The sequence below is a fragment of the Cydia pomonella genome, chromosome 24 (genome assembly GCF_033807575.1).
Source record: "Cydia pomonella isolate Wapato2018A chromosome 24, ilCydPomo1, whole genome shotgun sequence".
NCBI lineage: Eukaryota > Metazoa > Arthropoda > Insecta > Lepidoptera > Tortricidae > Cydia > Cydia pomonella.
Genome location: NC_084726.1, coordinates 9,913,047 through 9,938,530, shown reverse-complemented (window position 1 = coordinate 9,938,530; position 25,484 = coordinate 9,913,047). Strand labels below are relative to the sequence as shown.

At 36.9% G+C, this 25,484-nt stretch overlaps 1 protein-coding gene and 1 long non-coding RNA gene across 2 annotated transcripts in view; one reads left to right on the top strand and one right to left on the bottom strand.

Moving 5' to 3' along the window:
- LOC133530991 (homeobox protein SIX1-like) overlaps window positions 1–25,484 on the top strand; it is a 41,963-nt gene that overhangs the window by 8,938 nt on the left and 7,541 nt on the right. The window contains exons 2-6 of the mRNA XM_061869061.1: window positions 1,867–2,532; window positions 10,897–11,107; window positions 11,550–11,677; window positions 13,233–13,337; window positions 17,292–17,350. Of these exons, the coding sequence (XP_061725045.1) occupies window positions 2,428–2,532; window positions 10,897–11,107; window positions 11,550–11,677; window positions 13,233–13,337; window positions 17,292–17,350 (608 nt within the window). The 5' untranslated portion in view covers window positions 1,867–2,427. The remainder of the gene's footprint in view (window positions 1–1,866; window positions 2,533–10,896; window positions 11,108–11,549; window positions 11,678–13,232; window positions 13,338–17,291; window positions 17,351–25,484) is intronic.
- LOC133531028 (uncharacterized) lies at window positions 17,729–20,082 on the bottom strand. Its single transcript, XR_009801436.1, has 2 exons — window positions 19,587–20,082; window positions 17,729–18,146 (listed from the first exon to the last, which is right to left on the bottom strand). It is a non-coding gene; the product is annotated as an uncharacterized LOC133531028 (long non-coding RNA).

The following is a 25,484-nucleotide window of genomic DNA, read 5'->3' as shown; positions in this document are numbered from 1 at the left end:
AGGTGGTTTTCAAACACAGTTTATTGCCCATTGCTGAGCATGGGCCTCTCTCTGTACGCTACTTATCCCGGTCCTGAGCCAATGTCATCCAGAAGTGACTCGCAAAAACAAAATATATTAATGGAGTAGTATTTTGTATGAAGACGGCTGCTGTTTGGCTGCTCCGCTGTCTTAGGAAACCAGATCTTTAATTCTTATTCAATTTATTGTGGTTTTTGGATAAGTTTACTAATCTAAAAGGCCCTACCGCGAAAAAACGAAAATCGAAATTTCGTTATTTGCTCTAACGCTCTTCCATGTACGATAGGTGACGGACTGACGGAAGGTGACGAAATTTCTATTTTCGTTTTTTAACTGACTTCAATTTCATAGAAGGAGGAGGTTCTGTCTGTATTCGGTTGTGCATATTTTTTTTATGTACGTTCACCGATTACTCCGACACCCATGGTCCGATTTGAGTAATTCTTTTTTTTTAAGGAGTTAGGTATTTCCAATTTCCTATTTTCTGCACTTGTACCGTAATAGTACATTACGATACAAGTGCGAAAAATAAGGTCTCGACAAAAAAGGCGGATATTTTCATCTCTCCAATGTAGAAATGGGTAGTGGGTAAAAACTCGAGGGAAAATATAACTGATAGCGACTGTATCTTCAAAAAAAATTCGTCAATTTAAAAATTTCAATCCTATTTTCCTGACGCCTGCGCATTCAACGTGGCAATGCAGGTCGTGTGTTGTGTATATTAGGCTTACGCTAGACTTAAGTTATTTTTTTTATGTTATGTTTCTTTTTTGTACTTATTTTTTTTATATATATTTTTAAAAGCTTTTTTGAAACCTTGTATGGTAGTTGTTGTTATTCCAAAGAATGCAAGAAACAGTGAAATGTCTGAGACAAAAATACACAGAGGAGACACGTGGGCGCCATATTTCATAATAAATTAATGACGTCAAACGAGCACTATTAATAAGCGCTTTACATTAATTTATACTGAATATTAAAAACAATATTAAGACAAATGGTATTTCTGTCTTTTAAATCTTTAGAGCATTTAACAACTGGAGAAGACGCTTTATTGATTTTCTGTACAAAACAGTCTGCCGATTTTTGCGGGGGAGAGGCAAGTCAGTCTATACAATATAGTACATTACGATACAAGTGCGAAAAATAGGAAATTCGAAACGAGTGGCGATAAATTAAAACACGACCGAAGGGAGTGTTTTAAATCGACACGAGTTGCGAATTACCTATTCGCACATGTATCGTACAACGTTTTACAGTACATATGGCCCTTTAAATGTTCGACACAGTAACGTAATATGCTACTTTTCGCACTAGTGCTATAAAGTAGCCCCATATGTACTGTAAAGAATATTTTGATTCACGAGCTGTTTAGATCCTAAACGAGAAAAATAGTATCGCCAAATTGTTCGGTTTTTTTTGGTACGATTTTTTTTTCAGTTTTTGTTACGTTTTAAATACTGGGACTGTACAATATACAATACTTATATAGCTATTTACATAAGAAATTAATATGATGGGGACACGATCTCATGTTATATACCTATCTTATAATATAGAATTAAATAATCGTGGTTCTTAGTAATCATATAGAAATATAAAAGAAAAGTTAGTTGTGGCACAAAGTATCTTAATTTGTACATAGTCTGTCAAGCCATTTCCATCACTAGAAAATAGCGGCAAATTTAAAAAATGTAGGCGCGAAGGGTTACCGTCCCATAGAAAATTTGAAATTTGCGCCTTTTTCTACTGACAAACTTGTTTGACCTGCTATATGTATCTATTTAGCGTGCAATAAAATTTTTAGATACCTTACAAAATTATTAACAGTTTTTTTTGTTACAGGTATTGTCTGTTCGAGTTTAAAATGAGAAAGAAGAGAAAAAATAGATTCACGTGCGATTAAGAAATAAACTCAAAACGCATTTAAAAATTAATTTATTAATTGTGTAAGTGAACGTCAAGCCAGACAGAGACTGGGTACTAATGAGAAAAAAAAAAAAACATTTGAAGTGACCAAATATTGATTCTATTTACCGGTAAAAAGAAAACCAATTCGAAATCAATACAAACTTCGGCGCTTTTCGAAATCCGAAAACAAATAATTGCCGCTTCAAGGTGCTCGGTTTTGTTTAAACATTTTTGGGACTGCTGCCTTCCCTGTTTATATAGCTGCCTTTAAAGGCTTTTTAAAAACAAAACGGTGAAACAAACACGATCGCATTTAAGACTTATAAAAAACGCCTCAAACAAATGCATTTTAGTGCGTGTCAAAATCGAATTCCAAATTCGAATTGCATAAGGCTCGCCATTCTTTAACTTTGTGGATTGTTTAGCACCGTTAAGTGGTGCTAATTTGTAGTGTCAAATTGTGGTGTCAAAGTGGCAGGAGACGAGCATTTGGATATGTTGGGGGGCCCCGAGTGGGGGCAGCGGGAGGCCACCCCCCCCAGAGACGCTCCCCTGCCGAGTTTCGGCTTCACACAGGAGCAGGTTGCCTGCGTATGCGAGGTGAGTGTTCGTGTGTGGTAAACTTTATTCGTTCTTTTGTTTTTAAATTTATTGTTTTGATGTTGGTCATACGCAACGATAAACCAGAGACAAATAGATTCCCTTTTTAAGGATAAATGGGAGTTCTTTATCTTTTGATTTGATCTAAATTTATATTAAAAGTTGTGGTAAAGGTCTTATGCGCACCAACGGTGGCTACGGTACAAATACACATCAGATTAATTCTTTAATTTTGGCTAAGCCTTTTGAATATTCATAGTAGATTGTGTCATAAAGGAGATGAAGTGATATTATGTTTACGGCGAGGGCGTACATTAAATCCTGAACGAAGTGAAGGATTCTATGATAGAATCACGGAGTAGCGAGGGATTATAAAATCGAATCCTGAGCGTAGTGAGGGATTCAAGTGTTAACGCCCAATGTGGAAATAATTTTGCTACATACTGCTTATCTCAACACTTATGAGGAAAATATTATGTTTAAAAATATTATTTAAGCTAAAAGAAATAGCCTAGAAGGCTCCTTTTCCGAAAGTGATGTAAAAAAGTATTATAAAAGCTACCTAATTAAAATTATACTACCTTAGAATTAACTATTACACCATTTACCACATTGCTTCCTTTTAAATAACATCTATGACTATATGAGAGTCGGTAGAGTCAGACCAAGATAAGTTGGCAGCGATTTTGATAGCCCAGCCTGTGCAAGTGTTAAATAAATGTCATAATTTTATAGAATGTTGACGTTTAAAGTAACTGTTGCACTGTCTGGGCTCCCAAAATCGCTGCTAACTTATCTAGGTCTGACTCTACTTGGTTTTTTACAAGCTTTTATTTGATTTGCCCTGTTCGCAGTGTTGGCCGAAAAGTTAATGCAATTAACCATTAATCATTACAAATTGAACCGTAAACTGTAACCGTCCGTCAGGTGCCCTTACCGGGATTCGAACCCGGGACTATCGGATATCGGATTTATAGGCAGGGCATCACTACCCACTAGGCCAGACCGGTCGTCAAATAGGGTTAAGATTTGACACTGAAGGTACAGTCAGCAATATTATTAGCTTAGCATCTTTGCATTCAAATTTCTATGCAGCTGACTGTACCGTTTTGTTAAGTTTTTATTTATCACAACCCAAATCCGGTGATAAAGGTCGCAAGTGTGTTTACAACATTGTTGGGAAAAGAACTCTAATTTAAAGAAGCTAAGGTTTAAAATTGACTGATTTAAAATAGTTTAAAGTCATATTTTATTTTTATGTAGTAAGAGAATTTGCAACAATGCATTGCGCCTTGGTGGTCTATTTGTCTAAGATACGATAAGGCATTTCTACCGTCATCTGTTATTTGATTCACATCAAGACTAAACGGAGGTGTAAATTCTTTCATATTTCCTTTAATTTACGGAGGTGTATTTTCATTCATATTTCCTTTAATTTACGGAGGTGTAAATTCTTCCATGTTTCCTTTAATTTCTTTAATATTTGGTAAAAATTCTTTCATATTTCCTTGAATTTACGGAGGTGTAAATACAAAAAAAAAATTTAAAAATTCCTAGTAACGCTCGCGGACGTTTTTGTTTGATAAAAAAATAGTTTTTATCAGACTTGCTCGAAAAAGATCTTATTTCATACATGTGTAATAAAGGACAAAGAACTATATTGGTCCTGCGGGAGTTAAGGATTGTGAAAAAAATTACTATAACTTCCTAGGGAGGGAGTAGGACTTTTTTTTGTAAATTCTGTCTCTAATTTATACGTACCATGTAGGTTTACTTTTAAAATACTGACGTTTCTAATTTAATATTTTTGTTTATTTTTTAAAAGATTAAATTTCTTTAATAGACTTTTCAAATATATTTATAAAATTTTCAATCATGCCGAACTGACTGACTGCCGAACAGGTCTGTGCCTTCGATGCCTAATCTGTCAAACAATGACAAAATGGCGGACGAATGCTTGAAATGTCACCGTATTTGAGAATTATTTCTCTTAAAATTTAGTTTCTTCTTCGTAAGTGTGATGAAAAACATTGTGTGTAACTCCGGGGTAAGAAAGAATATTGCAAACTCGGGTCTTTAACCCTCGTGTCCAATATTTCACTTACCCCCCTCGTTGCACAATGTACTATTTCACCTCTTCCTCTTGCCTCTAATATATATATAGAATAGACAAAAACACCGTAATATTTGTGAAGGCTCCATTTGTAGGCGTGTCCCGCCCCGCCCAGTAACCGGATATCCGGTCGCCATGGCCACTGTTTGTTTTGAGGGTTCCGGGCAAATTAGAAATAGATCCGGGTATTAAGGGGTACGAGGTTCGGAATCCGTGAGGCGTTTTTAAAACAAGGGTTAATTTCTTAAGATTTTTTTTTAAATCGATCGGGTACCTAAGTGTCTTATGTGCCTGATGGCAGTAGCTTTCGTAGAAACTAGTGCCTGTGCCAATTCTTCGGATTAGGTTGCCGAGGGGCCTGGCTACGCGAGCCATGGAAAAAAGTTGGTATAGCAATAGGTGATGTGATGGGATATCGAGCGAGAAAAATGGTTGTAAAATCATTGTTATTTAAGTTGAGTATTAGCAGGCATTTTCCAAATTAAGTAACATATATATACAACGATGACGTACTTATTTAATTTGCTAAAATTATATATCTTTTATATTTCTAAATACCGCAAAAGAAAGTGATGGCTATTAAATTATAGTTAATGGGTCCAAAACGCTCGGGAATCTTTTCTGTGGACGTAACAAAAGTTGACGATTTGGATAAATATTTTTAAGGCTTTCATCATACTAATTCATGATAAAGCATGAAATTTAGACTTTAAAGTTTTTTTATTATATCTAAGGAGAGTCCAATAAAGTAAACTCGTACTAAAAAAGTGTTTGGCCCTAAATATATTTGCGCAAATACAATACAACAATACAATAGCCCAGTGTATTCGTATTACGGCGGGCATGATTCTGAGGTTGTGATTTCTGCTTGGCGATCCTAACGAAATAACGATACTTTTACTATGAAATTCCATTTCGGGAGAAAACGTTTTCCACTAACTAAATCTTGACAAATCAATTTGAGTTTGATGTCTACTACTAAAAATTATGGAGAATGGAAAATGTTTAGAAGTGGAAAAACGTTTTCTCCTTTTGTATCGTAGTCGATCACGTGATCACTTTCCTTAACTATCAGAACCCCTAGTGTAAATTTATCTGATAGCGTGACGTGACGTACGGCGTTTGCTTTGTCTCATTTTGTATGGGATTTAGAAACAGCGCGCCAAGCGGTACGTTTTAGGATCTCGAAATCCCATACAAAATGAGACTTGACGCAAACGCGTACATCACGTTTCGCTATCGAATAAATGTACACTAGGGGTACTGAGCATAATTAATTTAAGTTTGTTTTCGAGCGGCAATGCACATTTTTTTTGTTTTATTTATTGAAGGTTCACCAACAATTGTTGACATCGATACATTAAAAACGTACAATCTAATATCACGTAAGGAGTGGTATCACAATTACTTACAGGTAAAACGGCATGCGAAACAAATATAAGTAAATAAGTATAGAAATACCTAAATTTAAACTTATATTATAATTACTTATATTTTGAGAAATATTTTCGGACAGATGTTATAAATTTAGTCGTCTGTTTTTTATAAAATCTATGAAAGTGTGTTCATAAAAGCCTAAACTAACTACCCTTTGTTATGCGGTCGTATCAAAAATAAGAATAATATATATATATTAGAATATTTATTTATTTATTTGTATTTTGTATATTTTTGTATATCTCAGCTACTGACATTCCTCCTGGCTACGCAGCCAACATGTAAATTGTTAAGAGGCAACAGGAGTGGTCATTTCTCCATACAAACGTACTCGACTGTTTCCTCCGTGGTCATTGAAGCTAGAACAATGATTTATTCAACACAGATAATTATTATTAATATATACGTCAGACTGTCTAACTAACACTAACTAACTAGGCCGCAAAGAGAAGCATGGTATTCAAAACTGACATCAATTAGCCTAAAAGTAAAACAGTCCGACACAAATAATTTCATTACCGTTTAGATCTGAAAATTTCGTTACATTTGATTAAGTTTTGGAGGAGGAAGCAGTCGAGTACGAAACATCGCTTTTTGAGATTTTTCTTCCGTTTACGAGACGGATATATTCACCTAAAATATTTAAATCTCAGCTCCCGTATCCTCTTAACGCTCCGTAGCGAACGAAACGCAACTATCACTGTCGCACTTATATGTAAGAGAGATAGACACAAACCGTTTCGTTATCGTAGTGCAAGCGATTGCAACCTTGGCTAGGCACCCGTAGGTATTAACGTTAATAATAACGGTGTAAGATTGGCAATTTTAACACAGCTTGCAAGTGCATAATGTTTATTTAGGACACCGGATGGCACATGTGTGTTCAGCAGATAGGCGAATATTTGTGACCACCTCGGAGACAATACGCCTAATAAAAACAGGACCATGCTAAGCGCCTAAGTGGACGACGTAGGATGTGGACACTTGGAATTTCAGAAGAGTTTGCTGGTGTACAAATAGACTAAACTTCGAACGAATGGAGAAGGTTCCTCATTTCGGTCAGAGAGATAGTAGAGTGCTCACTCTATCTAGATCAACGGGAAGTACCCTATAAATTTTGATTCCATTGAGAGTGTCGAACTATACGTATTTTGCGGCATAAACGGCTGTATCTTTTTTACGTTAACTTAGAAAATAACCTATAAATGTTGATCCCCTTGAGATTGTCGAAATATACGTATTTTGCGGCGTAAACGGCCGTATCTTTTTTTACGTCAACTTAGAAAATAACCTATAAATTTTGATTCCATTGAGAGTGTCGAACTACACGTATTTTGCGGCATAAACGGCCGTATCTTTTTTTACGGTAACATATAGTAAATAACCTATAAATATTGATTCCCTTTAGAGTGTCGAAATATACGTATTTTGCGGCGTAAACGGCCGTATCTTTTTTTACGTTAACTTAGAAAATAACCTATAAATTTTGATTCCATTTAGAGAATCAAAATATACGTATTTTGCGGCATAAACGGCCGTATCTTTTTTTACGTTAACTAAGAAAATTTATTTTTTTATAGCTTCAAGGGACTATAAACTTGAGTACCTATATGGTTTTAATGTGAATTCGATACCTCCACGCGTCTCGAGATAAAGGGTGAAGACAAACAGGAAGGGGGAGACAAACAGGACTCACGGACGGACAACAAAGTGATCTTATAAGGGTTCCGTTTTTCCTTTTGAGGTACTTCTTAGAGTTCCCTAAAAACCTGTATTAAAATACATATATTCCACACCCCGCACTGAAAAACAACAACAATAACAAATCCACATTATTTAATAACATCCCTTATCACACGTAATATTTCGCCCCGGCAAATCCCATTATTTCGGTTCCAACCCTCCAATTATGGAAGTAACTGATACCATCCATTAGGGGGCTTCTATACCATCGTTATGGGATTTCCTCTTTAGCACCCTGGCAACACTGACGAGGCATCTTCGAAAATTATAATGCATTTTTAAATTTATTTAGCTAAACAAATAGCCAGTACAAGTATAGATAATACTTACTAAAATATAATTTACACCAATAGGTGTTTCAGGCGTCCATAGGCTACGGTGACGGCTTACCATCAAGCGCGCTGTATGCTTGTATGCCAGTAGTTTCGTATTTTTTGAAAATGTGCAAAATGTTGGAAACTGGCATAAAGTGCCATTGTGAATACGCTATGATAATAAGTAACGATGTACCTAAGTATTTGTTGTTTTTATATTTTTAAGCTTATTTATTTATTGTTACATACAAAATTTGTACAGCATTACAAATTAATTGATGAAAGACAAAGTATATACAAGAAATAACAGGAACATAATAATTTCAAGTGACATCCAGTTTCACAATACATCTGACATGTCCGACATATATTAGCCCAGAGGGAGTTGCAAAAATATCACTTTCTGGTGCCCATGACAGAAGCGAGTTCAAGAGTCTTAGTGCTCACGGCCTGAGTTTCTGTGCGCTACAGTGTGTGTGGCTGGGACTGCCAAGAGACTGTAAGTTCTCGACCTTAGGAGTGTTTTGGGCACAAATGGGATGGCAATCTGAACAATTCGTGGTCTCGAACAATCTGGACAGTCAGTGTCACCACGTAAGACGCTGCACGTTATACGGAGGAGGCTAGAATTGCGCCGTAATTTATGATAACTTATAAATCTCATCGCGAGGTATACCGCTTACAGAGCCACTATAGTTTATTAAGTAAGGAAACCGATGTCATAGAGCAGTGGTGGGCAAACTTTCTTTATGGGATGCCAGAAAGTTCAAGAAATTTAAGTTAAGAGGAGGGCAGCAAAAATGTATTTTAATTTGCGATTATCGTGGACCAATGCCATATACTAATTATCTCATAGGACATAGGCGGGCCGGATAAAATCCTTTCACGGGCCTGAGCTGGCCCGCGGGCCGTACTTAGACTTAATTCATCTTTTGTTGATACTGATTTTGAGGTCTCGCTACTGCCATTGGGAGGTTCCAAAACGTTTTCATATTTTTGTATGGAGATCGAAATTTTCCGTTTTCAAAGTGAAAGGGTCCTTAATTTAATTTCCTATGAAATTTTCCAGAAATTTTCGACTTTTCCAACTTTTTTAAAACTTACCGCAACTTACACGTTTGTAGGTCTCATCTACACTGATCTGTCTGGTACAAGTGATGGAATAACAGCAAAAATGAAGCCATTATTTCGCTAACCCTCTAATTTTCGATGGTGCGTAAGCGGTCCGAGCGTTTGAAGGGTTGGGAATTGGGAAATAATAATTATTATTGCGTGCGACTTTTGGGCTTTTGGTCTAAGATGTGTTATTGGGAAATTCCACTGTCAATTGTTATTTGACTTAGACAATAGTTATTTGTTTTACAAGGGGGCAAAGTTGTTGTTTAACCGCTCGGGCTAATATTGATACCCGAGCAAGCGAAAAATTCCAAAATTGAACCACGAGCGTAGCGAGTGGCTCGGGAAGTGGAATCTTAAGCGTGGCGTTTCAATGCACGAGGGTTAAACAAACTTTGCCTCCGAGTGAAACACAAACATTTTCACCACACCAACACAAGGAAACTACTATCTCTGAAATACCAAAAAATTCAAATGAAATCAAATCCAAATAAACGTTATAAAAAAATATTCATTCAAAATCATCATTTAAAAGTCAATTCTACTAGCTGACATAAGGAAACAACTCAAAATTTGCATCTGATTACTTTGCCCCACATGTGGATTAAATACAACTTTCTCATTCGTTTTTGAACAATCAAGAGGGCCTTTACCAGTTGGTGTTGTGAAAAGGTTTATATTTGATTCTCCACGTTTTGACTGCTGATGTATACTAGCAGGGCTAAGATGGTCGGCTTTTTATCATTTGTCAATATGCCTGTCACGTTTTAATAACTAGGTAAGTGCGAAAGTGACGGGCATAATGACAAGTGATAAAAGTGGGACCAAGATACCGCCGCTGAACGGAACTTTTCAATAGTTAAGAATATAAAAGAAATAATATTTTAACGTATCCTTTTTTTAATCTGTTCAGGGCCCGATTCGAAGAATGATTAAGACACGTTAAAGATCTTGGAAAGATCTTTAAAATATTGATATTATAAACGACAAGTCATAATTGACGTTTATTTCGATTCCGCTGTGATCCCAATAAGATCTATCTATGATATTTGTAACTTCAAAGTGACATTGGTAGCCCGAAACGAATCGAGCTGCTTCTGTCAATTATACGACATGTCAATTGTACAATTATACAAACGATATCTAAATAAGATATTATCTAAACCAGAACTTATCGTTATCGTATTTCATTTTTCGAATCGGCCCGTCAGTATCTTCTAAATTTTTTTAAATCTTCTATGTTTGTGTTTACGAATAAAGTAAGTATTACTTACTTTACTTCCAAATTTCGCTTTTCATAATATTAAGGGGCTGTCAACACCCAATGTCCTTGAAATTGATGTTACTTAAATAGTTTTTTTAAGAAAGACTATTTGTTTTAGTCAAGTAAGAAAAATATATGTTCATATTAATTATATTTCAAAGACCGTGGTTGTACTCGATACATGATTGAACGAAATCGGCTATATATAATAATCCACTTTTTTTTTATTTAAATAATTTTCTTATTATTCCCTTGCCCAGGCCCAGTAACATGCGACAGTGCTATCTCATTTACTCCGATACAAATAGACAGTGTGCGCGTTTTAGGTATTGAGAGGTTAACTACGGTAGTGTCTTATCGTGTTCTCCATTGCGCAGGTCCTCCAACAAGCCGGCAACATCGAGCGTCTCGGCCGCTTCCTCTGGTCCCTCCCAGCCTGCGAGCGCCTCCACGCCCACGAATCAGTGCTGAAGGCCAAAGCCATGGTGGCCTTCCATCGAGGGAACTTCAAGGAGTTATATAGGCTGTTGGAATCACATACGTTTAGTCCACATAACCATGCGAAACTCCAAACCTTATGGCTTAAAGGTAAGAACATGATTCAGCAGACCACATATTATGACTAATATTTTACTCTTTCTGTTCATTAATCCGTGCTTAAGGCCAAAGCCATGGTGGTTTTCCATCGTGTGAACTTCAAGGAGTTGTATAGATTACTGGAGTAAAACACGTTCAGTCCTCATAACCATGCGAAACTTCAGATTCTGTGACTTAAAGGTAATGTTAATTCTTAATATATGGAAGTTCATGCCCAAGAATAGATGGAAAAGGCACAATATTTGACAATACCGAAAAAAAGACTGAACCATTCATTACTGGGCATTCAAACCCGAACTTAAAAAACTTTTAGTACTTAATGGGATTTCGACCTCCTTAGCATCGAACTCCTTCCAAACGATGCGCTCCAGTGCCTGAAAACTCTCATTTAAGAGTATCATAGCCGGCCTGACTAAAAATCCCTTTGTTGCAGCCCACTACATGGAGGCAGAGAGGTTGCGCGGGCGGCCACTCGGAGCCGTCGGCAAATACAGAGTTAGGCGCAAGTTCCCCTTACCTAGAACGATATGGGACGGCGAAGAAACTAGCTATTGTTTCAAGGTTAGTCTATGAAATGATATATCATTATTTCAGGCAACTAGTGCTAGTATACATACTACAAAAAATATATCTAAAAACTACAGAATATGTCATCGCTGCGATGCATTATCAAGCAATGTGCCAAAGAGAATTTTCAAAAATTGCAATGTGAGAAGTATTTTCGATGTGTTCTCGGTATTTTTTTCTGCACGTTTATTGCCAAACCATCTTATAGATACAGACACTTGAAATAGACGCCAATGAGTGACGTAAATATTTAATAAAACAGTCGTCAACAGATAAAACTTGAGTAACGGAAACTTTCTCAGTGGAAACTTGCAGGAGAATTTTCTCATGGTAGTTTCCAGATACTTTGCAAATTTTGAGAATATTCTGCAACTTGCACATTGCTATGCATTACTCAGTCCGGCAGTGTCAGAGAGCCGGCTGCGGAACCGGCGGAACTTTACACCCTTCGGCCAAAACTCCTCCTTGAAATATTATTACTAATAATAATTTTTAATATTAGTTTCAAATATTGTGATTGTCTAGAATATTCCTCCGCAAATGCATGTCTTTCAATAGTATCTCTAGTAGTAGTAGTAGTTAGAATCTCGGCGATCGTAATAGCAATAGGAGCATTCTAATTCATTCTCAGAAGAACCAGAAGGGTATTTTACTTAAGTCTTAAATCACTTAAATGTCAAAATGCTGGAGTAGGAAACTTACTGGCCTCACCAATTTCAATTTGTGTTGAAAGAAACACTCATATCCGTTACTTTGTCGTCCTCGCGAATAGTCGGCGTAAGTTTAGTAAGTTCTGAGGGCCTACCGCGAACCACGTTCGACGTGTTGCCTCTCTGTCCCACTTGTAAATTCGTACGTAAGTGTGACAGCAATCTACCAACTATTCATTTTCACATCACCATTTCTAAAAGGGCTTTTTGTTCCCTGCTAGGAGGGATCAAAGTGACACTTTTCAATTCTAGGACACTATTTTTTTACTTGTTTGCATACTATTTTTTTTTGTTTAGGTAAATAATGTTTTGAAACATTTTAATTTCCTCATAGGTGATGTGACAAGCAGTGTGTCACATGGTAGCAATTTTTTTTCCACCTTGGGCGTTAACAATTGAATCCCTCACTACGCTCAGGATTCTATTTTAGAATCCTTCGCTATGCTCGGGATTCAATTATAGAATCCTTCGCTTTGTTCAGGATTAAATAAACGCCCTCGCCGTAAATAGAATAAATAATTATTATTCTTATTCTTAAATATGTCATTATGCTGCCTTGCGACATAATTTACTACCTGTTTCATTTACAAACAACAAACTTTTTCCTTGTATGGCGTGGTCAATAAGTGTTACTTAAAGTAATTAGAGTTAGACCAAGCTAAGTTGGCAGCGATTTTGATAGCCCAAACGGTACAAGTGTTAATTAATTAAGTGTGAGTTATTAATTAAGGAAACGTCATTATTTCATAGAAGTTTGACGTTATATGTGCCCTGTCTGGGCTATCAAAATCGCTGCCAACTTAGCTTGGTCTGTCTTTAAACTGTTTCATTTCTTGCAGGAAAAGTCGCGGTCAGTTCTACGAGACTGGTACATACACAATCCGTACCCCTCTCCTCGCGAGAAGAGAGAATTAGCGGAGACCACAGGCCTCACCACTGTACAGGTATACTATTTTTTTTTTTTATACTACTACGGTGGCAAACAAGCATACGGCCCGCCTGATGGTAAGCAGTCTCCATAGCCTATGTACGCATGTAACTCCAGAGGAGTTACATGCGTGTTGCCGACCCTAATCCCAATGGTCCCCTGGACCTAAAAGTTACAAACAAGATTTAAGGCTTTTTAATTTCCAAAAAGAAATAAACTAAGGGTAACTTTCGATTCTTTACATTTTATCCAAAAAAAATTGAGTGGGAACTTTTTTATTTATTTATTTGGCTCACAAAACAAGTTACAGACAATAGCGGAAATTACAGTTGTAAGACTATAACTCTAAACATGTGTGCACAGAAGGATAAGGACTTATATAATTACAATTTATCGTTAGAGAGGTGAGATGTCATTTCTACGCTATTGCTGCATTTCTGCATTATTGGACAAAAAGGTAAAACAAACAGTAGCAAGATTTAGCATTTATAGAGTTACTATACAAACGTTAACGTTAGTTACTATATATTACTGTATATTTTCTTGTTTTCTATACTTCATGATGGGGTCTTAGTAGGGAATCCAATTCCGCAAACGCGGGATCCCGCTGATGCGGGATCCCACACCTTTTTTGCGGGATCAAAAATGCGGGATTACTCATGCGGGATCCCGCACGTTCGCGGGATTGAAAAAAAGTAAGAAAAATAGGCTCAGACGATGATCGGAACTATTATCGGACGGAACGGAACGTAATCAATGTCAGTTCCAGTACCTACTCAAGTCTACATCTATACATTCCCTTAAAGCTATCAAAAAATCGATCTTCTAATTTAAAGTAAAAAAGATACTGCAGTTTATGCCGCCTAAAGTGTATATTTCGACACTCTCAAGGGAATCAAAATTTATAGGGTACTTCCCATTGACCTAGAACTATATGAAATGGCAAGCTCTACAAGTACAGAGAAAAATCTGAAAACTATAAATTAAAAAAAAATAGTTAAATTTGTATGGAACCCTGGATGGGCAAGTCCGACTCGCATTGGTCCGGTTTTTTTTATCGCTAGGTATCAATAGATAGGCACAAGAAACTCACTTAAGTATCTTACTTATGTACGAATCGGTTTATCAACGACCGTCTTCCCACCGTTGGGCTGCGGTGGGCACCCGATACCGGGTATTAGGTTACCGGTAGTAACTCCGATCAATATTGACATCAGTATGATTGAGGGCATCGTACTGAGCAAACAGAAATTAATATGAGAGACGACTAGGTAGTAAGTTTTTGGTAAAAATTTCATTTTTAATACAAGCTTTTATCGCTGACTGTACTTTTCTTCACACAGACATTCTAAAAACTCCAAACACAATTATTAGGTTGCGTTGTTCTGTCACAGAGTTCCCATGGCCACCTCCTGTCTCCATCATCAGATCAGCTCGATGGTACCATAATATTGCATTGTCACCCAACCTAAGTACATACGTATGCAAAATTTCAGCTCAATCAGGAACCGGGGAGTGGGTGAAATTTAGCTTGCAAGATTTGACCAGTATCAATATTAATCAATCAATATACTTAATAGTTATTTGTACAACAAGAGAGGAAAGTTGGTTTTTCTTGCGAGTGTTGTTGATCAATTAAGCGAAAGATTCTTGAGCGTAGCGAGGGACTCAAAAACACGAGATGTAAAATAACTTTGCTCTCGTGTGACACATACAACTTTTCACCTCAGTAGTGAGAACATATTAAAGGTCTTGGTTAATTTGTAAGTTTTCGAACGTGTTACTTGTTAGCGGTGTATAGGGGGTCTACAATGAATTTTGAATGTCGAACTATGAATCGACCTATTCCTGTCACTTTCTGTGTTCTCAACGAATAGAAAGGGATAGCGAATGAAGTTCAAATATGTATTTCGAATTTGTAATAGACTCCGAAGAATAATAATAATTTTAAACGAATAAAGGTAATAATAATCAGAAATAAAGAGGTTGTTAATTAGGCAATGTTTGGCATGTTAGGTAATATTGAGCAACATACGTACGGACTTATGGCACGGACGGTAGTTATAATGTAAGCGCCACTTGCACCAGACCCCCTAGAGTCTACAATGAATTTTGAATGTCGAACTATGAATCGACCTATTCCTGTCACTTTCTGTGTTCTCAACGAATAGAAAGGGATAGCGAATGTAGTTCAAATATGTATTTCGAATTTGTAATAGACTCCGAAGTATGAAGTGGCAGTTCATGGCCTTCACTAAATTAAAAAGCTACTTTGTCTCACTCCCTGGAGTAACGAAGTAGGCTTGTTCGATCTGCTGAGGTGAAAACATACATACTTAAATTGCAAGTTAAATAAAAGCTTGTAAAATATCAACCAATTATCTACCTACTTAAAAACAGGTAAAAGCTAGTACGAGTATGACTAGTTAGTGCACTAAAATACCCTGTTTTTAATTGTAACGGGAAAAATTATGTTTACATTTTTCGCCTTATTACAAAGTAAGGTGCAACTGTTATTTGTTTTACAAGGTGCAAAGTTGTTGTTCATCACCTCGTGCCCATATTGATGTCTAAAGCCCTATTCCAAAATATAAACAAGAGCGTAGCGCGTAGTTCCAAAAGTGCAACAATTCTACTTTCTAACATGAGGAAATAACTAAAAATCTGCATCAAATTACTTTAAAAAACGCAACTTTCAATCAGTTTCTGTAGAATAACGGGTGCCTTTAAGAATAAATATATCTTTTAGGTCGACTGTACCGCAAATTTCCTCAATATTGCCTACAATTATAATTATTTATTTATTAAAATACACTGGTATTCTTAAGTAAAAAACTCACAAAACTCAACAATGAGTTTGTCTGCTGTGGGGTCGTCAGTCTCTAGTTATGTAACTAAAATAACTGTTAGTAGGTAATTAATTACTACAATATATGAAAATGCTTATTTAACATATATTTAAATTTAGTCTTATTCTTTTCACGTTTTATGGCTTCAGCCATTGTCTACTTTCTTTAATTCATATTGTTAAAAAAAAATCTGAAGTTGTGAACTCTTGCAGTGTGAATCAATTTAAAAACAATCTTGATAAACTACCTAAATAGTGAAATCGTGCTAAGTGAATTCTGATTTAGACGTACCAGCATCAGCTGCCTGTCTAAAACTAAATAATAATAATAATTTTAAACGAATAAAGGTAATAATAATCAGAAATAAAGAGGTTGTTAATTAGGCAATGTTTGGCATTTTAGGTAATATTGAGCAACATACGTACGGACTTATGGCACGGACGGTAGTTATAATGTAAGCGCCACTTGCACCATCCGACTAACTGGTTAAAACGTTAACCCAGTGTCAAATTGTACAGGTAACCATGGTAAAATAAGTTAATTCTTGACAGGGCTAATAGTTTGTTTGTGGGGTATTTTAATTTTATTTCTGTATTCATATAGAGGATATAGTATCGGCCCAAAGTGTCAATGAGTTTATTATTATTATTATTATTAAATCCTTTATTTCAGGCAAAACCCATAAAAGTGTTAGTATTACACAACATAACTTACAAGACTATTGTTAGTACATACAGAGATCACAAACGCAGACATAACCGGATGAGCATAAAATAATAAAATGTCAATAACTTATCTCTACAGTAATTTAAGAATAAATTAGATGCGCACAATGCAAATTCTACTCAACACTGAAAACTTTATTGATGACTCTGGATACAGGCATTATCAGTTTTTTCAATTGCCTGCCTTCTTTACAGATAATAATAATAATAATAATCTAGTATTAACATTTTTGTTTTTAGTCAGCTTTATTCTAATATACCACAAATGATATCTTCATGTTTAACCATGGTAACTCCAGGTTTAACCAGTTAACCCCGGGTTAGTGAAATGGTGCAAGTGGCGCTAAATGACTATATTTTAAGTTAACATCGTATAATTCATCTTTTAATTTTCAGGTTTCAAATTGGTTCAAAAATAGACGGCAAAGAGACCGACAAGCAGAGCACAAAGACAGGTAAGTCATTGTTAGTTCAACTAACCAAGGATCTTACATTTTAACTGGACGGGAGCAGACGTACTTTCTCTTGAGGAGCAAAATAGTCAGACCAAGCTAAGTTGGCAGCGATTTTTATAGCCCAGCCTGTGCAAGTGTTAAGTAAACGTCATTTCATACATTGACGTTTAGAATAACAATTGCTACCAAAATCGCTGCCTTATCTTGGTCTGACTCTATGATCTTGAATGTTCAGAATGTAAGAGCGTTTTCACATTGTCCGATACGATATCGGATGTCGGATGAGCTTTGGAGACAAATCATCTTCAGTATTTATTTACTTGAATATTGTTCCGTATAGGAACAAGGATTTAGATTTTTTAGAAAGCAAACCACAAATCAAATATAATAAATACTGTTTAATTACAGTTTTTTAGATATTTTTGAATAGTGTGGTTTGTGTGGCGATAGGAAAGCAAGTGTAGGGAGCTGAAGGCTCCGGCATATGTGTCGTGAGGATGCGGAGCTGTGATTGGCTAATTATACATATCACGCGATATTCAGGTGTTATGATTGGGTGCGGCTCGATACAATGCAAATATATGCTCTGTGTAGTGGAAACAAGATTGAACTCAGAATAAACATATAATTAATGGTAAACGTAGCGAAGCGGCGTGAACATCCTCCCGGCCGTTGAAAGCTCGTACAGCTTTCAAGCTCATTATGGTGACGAAGACAGACGAAGTCATCTAGGTTTAGACGACGGGAAGTGGAGATGACACCCAGGATGCTCGGAGACGGCAACGACGTGAGGGGCCTGCCAATTAAAGTGTCCCGGGGTAAGCGGCTGGAAAACATTTGATGATGGGTTGACAGGACAGAGGGATCGGCTGTTAGGTTAAGGATAACTTCAATATTGGCAAACAGAGAAGCCAGTTGCTTGATAGTTAAATGTGTCGGCCCTAATATCCTATATATGAAGTTTGACAGAACGAATGCCAGCTTCAGCGAGACCACTAGCGAGGAGCGTATAATTATATACCTAAAAGTAATTTTTTAATTGTATCCCTCGCTGAGCTGCAAAGTCACAAATTTTATTTAATCTTAGAAGACTATTTATTTCCTTAGCGCCTGCGACAAAGTTACGACCATTATCGCAATAAATAAATTTAGGTTTGAGGTTTAGGCGCGGGCGGATGCGGCAAATGCCTAGACTTGTCATGTTTCTGTCTATGGACGGTCTCTAAAACATCAGCCCGGGCTTTGAGAAAATCAAAAAGATCATTTAAAGTTGGAATTTCTGGAAGCGTATTTCTGTGTTCTTCCCATTTATAACAAGTGTCGCTATCTAATTTTGACGACACCATGTAAATTATTAGTACGTCCCACCGTTCAGCGGGCAAACCAAGAGTGCACAGAGCCCGCAAGTTCTTAGTCACGTGATCAACAATAAATCGAAGGGACTTGTCGGTCTCTCGCACTGATTCGATACTAAATAAAGCCTTTAAGTGATTGTTTATTAATTGCCGTTTATTGTCATAGCGTTTGCACAAAAGCTGCCAAGCCTCGGAATAATTAGAATCGGATACTTCTAAGTTACTTAGAACGCGAGCCGCCTCCCCTTCCAGGTACGAAAGAAGATAGTGAAACTTGTGTACGTTCTTAATTTTGGTATTTTCGTGAATTAAAGAAATGTATGTTTCTTTAAACTCGAGCCACTTGAAAGAAGAACCATCAAAATTTTGTATTTTAATAACAGGGAGTTTAAATCCAAGAACGTCACTGGCTTCATAATGACACTGCAGAGAACAACCCGTGTTGTTCAAGGCATCCCTGGAAGGCGAGTTGACTTCCAAAATATCTTGGGCAATTGATATGTTCGAATCAAATTCTTGTTCAAAATTATCGCGGACTGTCAATTCGTTAGCTTGGTTAGAATCACTTAAAATCTCTATTTGACTTTGCACCTCATCGAAGTCACTATATAAAGATTGCATTCTCGATAATTTCATTGAAAGTTGTTTAGTTTCTAAGGGCGAAATATATTGTTGAACGGATAAAGTATCCAAATAGGTTTTAAATATAGTTAGTCGACCTTTAATTGAACTAAGTCTAGTTTTAAGTACTTTAAGTTGTTCTTCTGGCGTTTTCTCTGGCATTTTTGAATCTATAGGCGACATAAAGAATCACTTGTCACAATGAAATTATCAAGGCAAAATGAATGCAAATGTACGTAAACAAGTTATATAATATTTACGATACGCTCCTCGCTCAATGGTCCCACGATGCGCCGTACGTTCTGCCAGACGATAATGAACTCTCGGGCACGCGCGGAGGAACTAGTGCGCTCGCGCAGCACTCCTGGGCGTTGTGGATACTGCACCGAATGTAGGTCACTGGAATAGCAAAAAATGAAGGGCTAAACAGCTGATTCGATGCGATAAGCGAGTGGGCAAGAATTGCAAACTTTAATTTTAAAATTTAGGAAATGAAATGATTGGCTGGAAACTGTTAGGTTATGAACAGGCGTGACCACGTGGGTGCAATTAGGTATTGGAAAATTGACAAAAATATTTTAAACAGGTTAATGTTTTAATGAAGTTAGCTGCACAGTGAAGTAGGCTATTACAAATGCAATGCTAGCGGTGCCTAACAAAGATTATTTAGAGTAATAGGAGTGCAACTGGTAAAGATAGGTATTTCTAATCGCTTAAAATAGGTTCTGCAAGCAGAAATATAGGTAGGCGATTGTCTTTTAGGCCTTTCGGTTGGAAAAATTGAGTAGGTATTTTAGGCTATAATTTTTTTTTTTTGAGTAACTGGATTCGCTCCTGGCAAATATCAAAGAGGAGTGAACTAGGAAAGTAATAGGAACGGGCTCACTTGATTATAGGGCAGGCAGAACAAAGTAGGCGCTTTCCGGTGCGGCGTGGCACGTGGCACGTGGCTGCTGCGTGTAGGCCGTGAGTCCGTTGTGGATTGTAGGCGCGCCTCTTAGACGCGGGCGATAGGGAGTCGATGCACGATGCACAAGATAGGGCACAGCTGATGCCTTGGAACTTCTCCAGGCAACTAGGCGCTGCACGTAGCACACGTGGCGGAGGTACTCCGTAGTGGATTGTAGGTGCGCCTCTCAGACGCTGAGGCGATCGGGTCTCGCTGCACGATGCACAGGATAGGGCACAGCTGATGCCTTGGAACTTCTCCAGGCAACTAGGCGCTGCACGTAGCACACGTGGCGGAGGTACTCCGTGGTGGGTCGTAGGTGCGCCTCTCAGACGCTGGGGCGATCGGGTCTCGCTGCACGATGCACAGGATAGGGCACAGCTGATGCCTTGGAACTTCTCCAGGCATCTAGGCGCTGCACGTAGCGCACGTGGCGGAGAACTCGTCGCTTAGGAACAAAGGAACTGCAACGGAGACTTCGAAATCTGATTAATAGCTGCAGGTCCGGTCACGGTCGCCATTTTGTTCCGTATAGGAACAAGGATTTAGATTTTTTAGAAAGCAAACCACAAATCAAATATAATAAATACTGTTTAATTACAGTTTTTTAGATATTTTTGAATAGTGTGGTTTGTGTGGCGATAGGAAAGCAAGTGTAGGGAGCTGAAGGCTCCGGCATATGTGTCGTGAGGATGCGGAGCTGTGATTGGCTAATTATACATATCACGCGATATTCAGGTGTTATGATTGGGTGCGGCTCGATACAATGCAAATATATGCTCTGTGTAGTGGAAACAAGATTGAACTCAGAATAAACATATAATTAATGGTAAACGTAGCGAAGCGGCGTGAACAAATATTATTTCGCTAGGTACTACGTTTTACTTTACTATATAACTCTTGTCTCCTGCTGCTACTTGACGCTAGATGTCGACTACGAAAATAATAAGCGTTTTCGTAAGAATACAGTACCCCTAGTGTAAATTTAGTCGATAGCGAAACGTGACGTACGCGTTTGCGTTAAGTCTCATTTTGTATGGGTTTTTAAACAGCGCGCCAAGCGGGACGTTTTGGAAAGTCAAAAATCTCATACAAAATTACACTTAACGCAAACGCGTACGTCACGTTTCGCTGTCGAAAATATTTACACTAGGGGTACTGATGTATGGAGTGAGCACTCTATGCTTACTTATTTTTCTATTCTCCAGGCTAATGAGACAAAATAATAATAAGAAATAATAATTCCATTCCGCTTTATTGAGTTTAAAACCACGGTTTTAATGAGTTAGTGATTTATTCATCATTTTTGATTTATAGTTGATACCGATATTAAAATCAAACAGTAATTACTCTTGCATTAGATTTTTGAACAATGTATGTTTTTACGGCGAATATATGAAAATTGGAATATCGGAGCACCACTTTTCAGCCTGGCAACATCTTTTCAGACCTAGGATTAGATATGATTGGAAGTCATAATTTGCATATTAGTTTGGCCCGGGACTCCCAGACTGTCTCATTTCAAACGTAGACAGAGAGAATCCTACTTTCTTTGTCTTACTACGTACTAGCACCCAAAACAAAGGGATGAGTATAGTTTTCCTGGTTCTTACTAACTGACAAATTGTGTTTGTCAGACTATATGCATATGACACGTTTTGTGAGCCTGGTGTACTTACAATTATTTTTAAATCAATTAAGCTTCCATGCTCCTAATACAATAGCTCCCAAAACCGGCCTATCTTTAAAATCAGATCGCTTCTTATCTGGCCGATCCGCATCTGTTTCGGCTCAATGGCGCGGAAGTCCCGGGCCCAGAGAATTAAAAAAAAAAAACAAAAAAAAAACAGTGCGTTCAGGGAGGCATTGACTTTTTTGTTTATTTGTAAACGTGTTCAGTTTACAAAAGATAAGTACGTATAGTAATGTATGTAGTTAATACTTTTTGAGTCTCTTTTAAATTGGGAATTATCATTGACGTTGACACTTGGCATACTTTTATAACCTAGATAAGGTAGAATGACAAGTTCCATAGAGCAATTAAATAAAAATAATACAATTTGACGACCGGTCTGGCCTAGTGGGTAGTGACCCTGCCTACGATGGTCCCGGGTTCGAATCCCGGTAAGAGCTTTGTGTGATGAACACATATTTGTTCCTTACTCGTATAGGTGTTTTATATGTATATAAGTATGTAAGGTATACCCGGATAAGATCGAATGGAGGATAAGATCGTATGATCTCAATTGCTACCAAAATAGCAGTTACTTTACATCACTAGCAATATAATTGTCATATTGTAGTAACTGTTCAAGCGCTGGTGGCCTAGCGATAAGAGCGTGCGACTTGCAATCCGGAGGTCGCGGGTTCAAACCAATGAGTTTTTCGGAACTTATGTACGAAATATCATTTGATATTTACCAGTCGCTTTTCGGTGAAGGAAAACATCGTGAGGAAACCGGACTAATCCCAACAAGGCCTAGTTTATCCTCTGGGTTGGAAGGTCAGATGGCAGTCGCTTTCGTAAAAACTAGTGCCTACGCCAAATCTTGGGATTAGTTGTCAAGTGGACCCCAGGCTCCTATGAGCCGTGGCAAAGTGCCGGGATAACGCGAGGAAGAAGATTGTAGTAACTGTCCAGTAAGTAAATACTACTTTTACTTTCCAAAACGACAGAATAAGGAAACTTGGAAAGGAACTATCATTGTCAAGCCAGATAGTTTAGTTTAGGTCTTCTAATATTACGGATATATTATACCTTTATGTTTATCACACAATTAAGTGTGAACATAATTAAATGTTAAGTGAAGACGGATAAGTGTTTAAGTTTTAATAATGTAATTACTAATAAGTCATACTTAACTGATCAGAAAGAATATTCACTCGTTAAATATTTTTGAACGTACCCATACTACGTGCCTAGTTTAGGGGCGGGGGAGGAGGAGTCTTCAAAATACAACTTGGTCACGGGAGGATAGGGTGTCTTAGGTTTTGGTCACGTAGTTAATAGAGTCTGTTTGGAAAGAGAAGAGTCGTGGAATGTATTGGGCCCCATACATTCCACTACTCTTCTCTTTCCTCACAGACTATTCTCTAGCAAAATCACGCGAGTTTGGCGCTTTTTAAACTTACAAACTCACAGCTAGCAACACTGATACATTTTTTAAAGCTATCTGTTTGTAAAGGAAAGTTTAAAGTACGGAAGGTGGAGATAAGGAAAGGAATCTCCATATACCAAAAAGTGTCATCTGAAAAACCTTAAATAGGTGGCGCTACAATATCTAGAATACTTGAAAAAAAAAAAAAAAACAAATCATAGACAGCGCACTTCACTATGTCAATAACGCCTAGGTTCTTAGCTACTCTAGCGCTACTCTGGAGAGATTTGGAAATATTATTTATAGCTGACCACTGGACACTTTTGCATAAGTTCTGCCTACGGAGATTGCGTTCCTATAGTTTAAAGTCACATGTGTGAGTTACTAAGTGACAGTGTTGGCCGAAACGTTAAAGAAATTGACTAACACTGCTACGTGACAACTAGTATTTTTAAAACAGAAAGGTTCCGCTGATAGATGTCATCTCCATACAATTTATAACCTGAAAACGTCAAACCACGCAAAATTTTATTCACATCTATCAGCTCACCCTTCCTATTTGAAAATACTACAAATAGAGGGGTGTACAAAATTGTGATAAATGGGCCACGTAGTATGGACATGTTCCCTAAATTGGTAAGTAATGCGTTTACGTTTATGTCGACTCAAAAAAATATCCTTTAAGTACATAAACTTCGTACTTTTTTGGCGAAATACTCATGATAAGGTACTATGTAATAACTACATTTCAAACACAAAAACCGTGGATTCGGAGTAAACAGGAGGGTGTGTTTAATTCATCAGTCTGATTTTGCGTCGGTAAGAAAAATCTTTGGCTCCACCATTAATTTTTTTTTCACTCTGGTAAAAAAGTGAAGGAATTTAGCTCGTGTCAGCCTCTTAAGAGGAAAGTATACCACGTGATCATACAAAATAAGAAAACTTTTTCTACTTCTAAATATTTTCCATTCTCCATTTTAAACAACACACACACACACACACACACACACACTCTCACACACACACAATGAAAAACTAGGTTAATATGATCTCATTTTTCAAAATTAGCATAACAAAAAAATATTTTTTTTAAACCGAAATCTATAAACCTAGAATATATTATGCTGAAGCGATTGACATCAAAATCAAAGTAATTTGTTAAGATTTAGTTACAGGAAACCGTTTTCTCCCGAAATGGAATTTGATAGAAAAATTACCGTTATTTCGTTACGTTTGAAAAGCTATTCTTCCTTCTTATTAAAGTCTCTCTTGCACTTTAGAATAAACAAAACTGTTTAACACTAATACTTAGAATAAAACGATAACAAAATTGCTGCTAACTCATATATACACTATATATAAAGGGGCCATACGTTTGTCTATCCATTTGGCTGGCTTCAAGTAACCCGATATCCTAAACCCGTCTCCAAACGAAATTCAACTCTATCCTTTATAAATTTAAGATCAAATTCAAATGAACAATAATACACACAAGAAAATATTTTGCTGCTATTGGATTCTCAATTTTATACCGTAGGGATACGGTTTATTTTTAGATGTATGTTTTGACCTTTTGTTTCTTGGTAAACGAGGTAGTAATTATTGAGATGTGGAACGGTTTTGATATTGTTTGCGAGTGTTCCTTCCACGGCTTTTTAAATATAGAACGTTGACCAATGACATTTAACGGTCAAAATATGGCCATTGATTCCTTTTATGGGGATGCATTCGAATCATATATCATAACGAAAATTACTTAAAATATGTTTTTAAATTATTGTATGAAAATACTTTTATAGGTATAACAATCTTTATAAATATATAGGACAGGACTGTATATTTTTCACTACCTAAATCGGCCTATGTAGTAACAAAAAACTAGACTACTATTACTATACTCGTCCTAGTTTACTTACTTATATAATTAATGATACTTATTTTTATTTTATTATTGTTTTATACTTATTAAATTATTTGAATCCGCGTATGCTTTGTAGCCGAATGTTTCGAGTCAAGTATGTCAATTTAACTTTTTTGTGTGTTAAATTTAAAGAAATGAATACTCGTAATTAATATTGTGTTTTTTTTTTAAATAGTCATAGCCAATTTTG